General features: G+C 41.2%; 1 protein-coding gene across 1 annotated transcript; it reads left to right on the top strand.

Moving 5' to 3' along the window:
* The first annotated feature begins 103 nt into the window (after positions 1–103).
* LOC102205502 (cerebellin-1-like) lies at positions 104–2,344 on the top strand. Its single transcript, XM_013915544.1, has 3 exons — positions 104–845; positions 2,046–2,174; positions 2,294–2,344. The coding sequence occupies exons 1-3, from the start codon at positions 588–590 to the stop codon at positions 2,342–2,344; spliced, it is 438 nt and encodes a 145-aa protein (XP_013770998.1). The 5' UTR covers positions 104–587.
* Positions 2,345–7,884: the final 5,540 nt, after the last annotated feature.

The following is a 7,884-nucleotide window of genomic DNA, read 5'->3' as shown; positions in this document are numbered from 1 at the left end:
GTCTGTGGAAATAAAAAAGATAAAAAAAAGAAAAAGTGGGACCTGGGCGGGAGCATCTTTCGCTCGCGCGCCGCGTCCCTTCTGAGCCTTTTGTGTTTGAAACTCTCATATCCCCCATATCAATAATTCAAGCGCGCGCGACAGAGCAGACGGAGCTCCCCCCTCTGCGCTATGAGTTCTGCTGCCTCGTCACTCGTCCAGGGCCCTTCCGCTGCGCGCACGACTCTCCCTTACTGTGTTTCCAAGTGACAGATAAGCTGCCGAGAGGTGGGAAAACAGGAAAGGAACAGGTGAAAACTGGGGACTCGCCTGGAGATACGGGTTAATAAAGCAATTGTTGAAAAAAGGAGCAGAGACGCCTAAAACTAAACCATCTGGGTTTGAGACACTCCGCCAGGAAGTTCACGTTAGGCTAATTAAATCCAAGAAAGCGGAGTAGCACCTAGTTGTAAAACGAACCTTTTAAGGTTAATCGAGGAACAGTGGGAAACTCTTCCTACCTGATTTTTTTAAAAAAAAAGGGGAATAGACCCACTCCGGTTTGAGGTGTGAAGACGACCTGAACAAGTTCACTGCTCGGTTCCGGCATGCTGGCGTTTTGCCTTTTAAGTGCCGTGTGGCTTGCGGCGAGTCCGGTCCGCGCTCAGAACGAGACGGAACCAATCGTCCTGGAGGGAAAGTGCCTCGTGGTGTGCGACTCCAACCCGACCTCGGACCCCACGGGCACAGCGCTCGGGATCTCGGTGCGCTCGGGAAGCGCAAAGGTGGCGTTCTCCGCAGTCAGGAACACCAACCACGAGCCCTCCGAGATGAGCAACCGGACTATGGTCATCTACTTCGATCGGGTAGGAGACAAAAGATATAGTCCAATGTGACAGAGAGAAGAAAAAAAGATTCCAGCTCAGTGTTTGTCTGTTTTTATCTTCTTACAACCTGAAGAAGGAATGTTGTAAGACATAAAAGTTTCAGATGATCTGTTTTATTATGTAGACTATAGAATGCGTGCTGTTTTAGGTGAACTGTATTAATATGCTGGGAAGACAGTTTTTACTACTGATGGCGGGGGTGGGGGTAAAATATAATTTAGTCGATGTAACAAAGGCGTCAGGAATAAAACTGGCATTTTCCCCCTGCACGTTAGAGCACCACAGATATTCCGCTTCGCCTTCCCGCAAACTACGGATTTAGAATGTGCGCAACAAATACTCCACTTAGTCAACAGACATGTTGCGTAAGACCATTAGAAAGACGAAAAACAAGTATCCGGGTTGACTTGGGGGATAGATAATACCACAGCGGCGGAGCTGTGCGCAGATGCATCGTGTCTCCGGTGGTGTTGGCTGTCGGAGATAACAGACTGTGGATTCATTTTTTAGGTAGTAAATTTTATTGGTAAAGTGGCTGTGTAGCCAGGTATGCGAGGCTTTTCAATATCTCAACTTTTTGAGCTGACGGGGTGGGATATGGGAACTGACATCTCTCCAAATAATTTAGTAAGGGAAGGTCACGAGAGTGAGATCGTACCCGGCTGCCGTTAAAGGTTAATTCTCCCTCAAACTGCCGTTCAATTTCACGTCATAATTCGCCTCCATCCATAAAATCAGACATTTGGCTGCAGGAGTGCATAATTGAAAAATTCATTTGAAAGCTCGATCAAGTTCCCTTCCAGTCCCCATAAAGTTTAGAAGTTCTGACAAGGAGAAAAATCCCCGATAAAAAGCAGAGAGTTTTCCATCTACATGAGTGAATCTGAGTGTGTGGTCTGGGGCGGGGGGCACAAGAGTCTTAACAGGGTGTCTGCTCCAGAAACACGTGGGTTGAATGGATTAGTCAATTCCACACCAAATAAACAATAGAAGAAATTCTGGATGAAGCATTTGGCTGTATAAGAATCCATTTTCTCCCAAAGGGCAGCACAAATTAGTTTGTTTCCTCGTCAAGTCAGTTTTGAAATAAAAATATTTTGAGTTGGTTGCAGTTGTGTTTCGCACAGCATGACAAAGCGCTTGTACCAGTGAATTTCTTTCTGTCTGTCTGTCTTTCAGGTTCTTGTAAATGTTGGGAGGAATTTTGACGAAGAGAGAAGTAACTTCATTGCACCACGGAAAGGAATTTACAGTTTTAACTTCCACGTAGTTAAAGTCTACAATCGCCAAACTATACAGGTAATGCCTGTTTGTGTATTTGTCGTGTGTGTGTGTACCTGTGCTTTTCTGCTTTTCGACCACACTGCGTGACAGCTGAATGTTCTTGCCCATATAAGTCGAACATGAGCTGCACCGTCGGTCATTAGATGTTTGAGACGTCTTTCTCCAGAGACAACAACAGCAGAGGCCGCCGTTAATAGTGTGAAAGCTAGCCCTCCGCCACCTGCTGGGCCAATCATAATTAATCAATACATGCACAGAGGATGGAGCCAAATGAAGCCCGTGTAACCAGCAGGAGGACGGGGCTGCTGTGGTGAGCGCGAGGGGTGCGCGGCTCCGGCGTCTTTACTTTCAGCACCACGGACAGTAACGTCCCCCTCTGTCTCTTTCCCTGACAAAATGAGACGACAGGAAGATTTTGATTATTTAGAAGAGATTTTGAAGAGAGCAAACACAGAAAGGCATTTTAATTTTCTCCCTCAAGCACACAACGTCACACACAAACAGGTTTTAAGTAGAAGTAACATGTTTTCTATTTATTTGTTTGTCACACCCTCACTCGCATGCACCGCCTGGAGTGTGGTCCGTCACAAGTCTTCTTTTATCCCACTAATTACTCCTCTTATAGCTTAGCTGTAGTTTCCACATTTCTTTTGATGTGTCAAGTGATAGGAAGCTCTTAAGCAGTCCCATTTTTAACATTTAACATGCGCGTGATGATGCTTTACAAGCCACACAGCGTTAATTACAATGTAAGTCTTGCAATTTAATCCGTTGTGTAATTATGCTGTTGGCTCCCCTGAGGCTTTGGCATTATGTTTTGCTACTTATACATTATTATTGGAGTCTTGCATTAATTAGCATGGCAGTGGAAGAAACAACAATAACAGCAGCGAGGAGAGCGGGCAATATTTGAGAGGGAAAGCTGCGTGTGTGTGCTTGTATGCAGAAGATGCTGGATGGCAAACGCTTGACTCTTGGTACTGTCACATTATCATTTATAGCTACGAGATATAAAAGTAAAAACTTTGAGTTTTAAAAGCACTTTGGGCTAAGTCCTGTTCAATATAAGCCCTCTGAAGTCTTAAACATTTTAAAATCAATAACTGTTGAAAACTGATTGTGGATGATTCGAAGAAGCTTTATTCTGGCATGCTTTCTGACATAAAATAGACCAGTGTAGGTTGTCCTCTCTCCTCCAAGCATCCAGCCTGCGTGCTGCTCACCCTCAACCTCTTCCACTCATCCTCCTCCCATCCATCCAGCGCATCTGCTGTGTTGAAAACTCCCACTGTTTGATTGCCTTAGAGGCAGCTACTGTGGTGCATGCAGGAGACGAAAGACAGCAGGAAAAGAGTAGCAGTTGAGAGTAAATTTAAAAAAAAGAGGGACAAGGGGATGGAGAAGAAGGGGGTGGGCACACAGGGGTGAGAGGACAAAGGAGAGGAAAATGGGGGATGATAGAAATGGAAAGGAGAGACAGGAATGCATGAAAGAGAAAAGGAGACATAATGGACCAAACGGGAAGAGAACGAACAAATGAGACAGGAAAAAGCCAAATATCACGAGTCGCTATTGATTAGCAAATGCTGCATACATGTAGGAAAGGATAAACATTTTGTTCCGTCTCATCAGTCTTTTCCGGTGCACGGATCTGCCTGTTTATCTGGGAGGTTCAGAGAGGTAATGTGGGTGTCTTTGCTTTATGCCTCCGAATTAAAAATACATATGGAAAATGAAACGCGGCATATTCTCCCATCTAAAGGGAGCTCGTATCGCTCTAGCCATCCATGTCGGCTAATAGGGGGCTTATTTACAGTGTTTATAAAAATCACGGACTGTATAGCTATGAAATATTTTGCCACTTGTGAAAATGAGTTGCATTTGCAGCATGTGCCACAGCACTCAAAACAAATAAAAGAAATAAATTCCACATCATGAATTCTGAATGTTTCACATCTGTAACTCAAATATCAATAAGACGTTCACACAAGGTGCTGGTAGACTTCAGTGGGCTGATTTTTAATTAGATGTTTATTTTTTGTGCATTTTTGAAGACGTGATCATCTATATTGAAAATTACTGGAGGTAGTAAACAGAGGTTAATAAGCTCTTTGACCACTGCGCAGCAACTTTACAGCAGGATCACAGCCTATTATCAACAGCTTGTTATTACTAAGTAGATGTTTGCATTGTTTTAAAAATTGGTTTCAATTATCTCTGTGAAATTTGCACTGGATATTCATTTTAGCGACCTATAAACAATTCTAGTTTTTGTTAGTAAAAGATCCAGCAGAACATTATGAAAAATATATTGCCATCTGGTTTTACAATGTAAAAAGGAGATATTTTACAGCAGTATTTTAAGCATGTGAGCATATTCAGAAGTAGCTTTCATAAAAGCCTCAAGTCAAAGCCGGCCTGTAGCTCTGAAAGTGACACAAAGAACAGCTAAAATGCCTCACGCTGTGTGTATTATAGGCCTTTCTGTTACTTGGATTTTCCCATTTAGAGCAAAAACCCAGAGGCTTGACTTCAAGCTGCTCATAGTACACGGCCCAATAACAAGAAATGTTACCTTTTTACACACAGCTCTTCGACCAAGTAGTTGCACATGTCCCTAACACACCTACATGTATTCCCAAGGCAACGTTTTTTATTCTCAGCTTAAAGTGAGTGGGGTCATTCAAATAAAACATCTTTATTGTCATTATTGTATAAATACAGGCTAACAGTTTGCATCTAATCAGAAGTGCAATAGGAGCAGATTATATACAGATGTTTATATTGCTATACAGAGAGCAAATGTACAGAAGTGCTGCTCAACACGATTTCAGAAGTCATGCAGTACAGAAACCCGGTGTTCACTACACTATAGCAAGAAGACCACAGGGGCCCAATATAACGTTAGTCTGCTGCATCCACAGTGACACTGAGACGCATGTTTACCATCACCGTTGGTAACTGTCGTCACTTACTGTGGCACATGAAATCACATTTATCTGAATGATATTATAAAGAATGCCAGTTTATCAGTTGTTTAAGCTTAAAAGTAAAAAATTGCATTTGAAGCAAAACGTTAAATATTTCAACTGCTTCATATTCTGAGCAGTGCTGCTATTAGTTACATTAAAAAGTAATTATTCTGATTACACAGTAACATGTAATAAGATATTACAAAGAGCATAGTTTGAATCAGATTTGGTCAAATCTATTTTTTTAGAACGTACAGTATTAAAAATCTATTTAAATAAATAGGAGTATATTTTGACAATTATACACTCCAAGAACATTGATATAAGATCTATAAATTCACAGTATACATGTTACTGCGTTACATAAGGCCATAGTTTTTAGTCATGTCTCAAGTGGTTTTGCCATAGAAGCACCACTTCATTAAAGTGTTGGCAAATTCTGTTTTAAAAACACTTTTAAAGATTGATACGTGCACACACCACTGAGATGAACATTTGCATAAGCCACATTCCTTCTAAACGTACTTAAATATCCTCAAACAGTTTATTTAATATAGTGTGACTCCTCCGTGCTGCTCTCCACTGCAGATAACACATTTATTAGACACAAGCACAAAAATGGGAGGCCACGTTACCTCAACCGAGGTGTGTGTTAAGACGCGGCAAATAATTATCACGCCAAAAAGATTAAAAAATGATTTCTGAAAATGGCAAACGGTCGTAGTTTCAAGCTAGGGCCTGAAAGAGCCTGCTGCCTCGTCTGACACTATTCAGCACTGAATTCAAACAAGCGTACAAACATTGTTTAAAAAGTGCTCTTTGATGCCTTTATGTTAAAATGCTAGACGCCCATATGAAAGATGGCTGAAGTTTTTAATAACTGAACTTTAAAGTCTTTAACACTTCTTGACTTTGGATGATGTCAAAGTATTTTTTCATTCAGTTGTCTCAGGCACAGTTCTGGCGTTGACCACTAAAGGCACCACCCATCCGCTGTTCACATATTCTGTGTGTTTGTAAGGTGGAGCCGGTCAGGAGAAAAAAGGGCGGTTGGCCTTAAAAGGAGTGAGCTAAAACAGCTTGTTTCAAACCGAAGGCTGCCCCAGCACCCAGTGTAGCGCCAACACGTAATATATGTGTAGCCATTTAGCACCTGTCACTTGTTCAAAGTGTATCTAATGTAGAGCGTTAAACACTACAACAAGGATTGGCACAGTAAATCACCACTAGTGGTAATGCCGATGAAGGTCAACAAATACACATTATAATTATGGTGCACAATGTACCGTGATGATAATATTTATTTGATTTTATTGCTGCAAATGGGAAAAAGTTAAACTACGTAGCTTCAATTAAAAGAATAGACTGAAACCCAGGTAACCTAGCATTAATGTGGAGCAGACTGTACTGCACATGGATCTGTTGCACCGTGAACAGAATGACCTGCATGAAATATAACAAATAAATAATAGAAATACGATAGGCTTCTGCTCCTGGTTCAGAGAGTGTTTCATGCAGTGGAAATGAGAGGCGAGTCAAAGCCACATAAATAAACATCTTATCTGTTCTTAGGTTTTCTTGACTTGAAAGTATGGCAAGGGTAAGCATTGCTCTACAGGTAATCAGTCGGTCTACTGTTTCACACCAGTGCAACCGTTATGGTCATCTAAAAATCACTGTATTAAATTTTATGTAAAGGGTACATATACGAGGACACATACAAATTTCAGTGATCAGCTGCGTTTTAAAGCCAAATGGGTACCACCATTAGCATTTGTGATTCAGGGCTCAACTGTAATGTAAAACCACCCTATATACGCACCACATTGTACCAAGTCGATACACGAGCAATGCCACCCTCATGTGAAAATATCACAACATTTGTAAACAACATACATTTTTGGTAGCGTCCTGTTAGCTACATGGTTACAGCACACACGTGTCTGTGCTTTGGTTTTATTCCAGCGGTGTACCTGTGACCTGTGTCACTCCGCTCTCCTAAGCTTCCATCTGGCTCTGTTACACTTAAATGCCCCATAAAAGGTAAGAAAACATAGAAGTGTTTGAAGAAGAAAAAAATCTTGCCAGCCAAAAACAATTGTGCCAGGTATTAGTAACAGTGAGGATGGATCCACGGTGATGCTTTAAGCAGGAGACACATTCCTCAATAAACTGCTGTGGCTCTGCATTAGTGTGGCACAAAAGATCCACCCATTTTTATTCTTGGACTTACTTTATGCTAATTATAATTTACAGATCATGCAAATTTCCCAATTAACTGATACTCATCAATAGTCAGCCGACACTAATAAGAATCTAAGAATGCAGAGCTATGCCTTTTGGTTGTGTTATGAAAAATATGCCAGGAGGTCAAACAGAAAGTCACCTTTGAGCGTTTGCCATGTATTCGTTTTTTGCACACTCTGACATTTTAATGAGTTTGGTTGGGCGATTGTCAAAAGATGAAGCATTTGATTAGAAAACACTGCGCTCTTCCAGAGTAAAGTGATAAACAGGCGAATATACAGAACATCGTTAAAATGTGAGAGGTAATTAATAGCTACACAATATTATGATTTATGTAGAATACATATATTCAAAATGTTCTGTATTCTAATAACAAAGAAGATGTTTCTACGCTTTTCCTTTTCATTTATAGTTAACACACACACACACACACACACACACACACACACACACACACACACACACACACACACACACACATTTTCACTGCGTCAGAGGACAGTACAGTTTTATCC

The sequence above is a fragment of the Pundamilia nyererei genome, unplaced genomic scaffold (assembly GCF_000239375.1).
Source record: "Pundamilia nyererei isolate P.nyererei 1_Seehausen unplaced genomic scaffold, PunNye1.0 scaffold00320, whole genome shotgun sequence".
Taxonomy (NCBI): domain Eukaryota; kingdom Metazoa; phylum Chordata; class Actinopteri; order Cichliformes; family Cichlidae; genus Pundamilia; species Pundamilia nyererei.
This window is presented reverse-complemented; position numbering and strand designations above follow the sequence as displayed.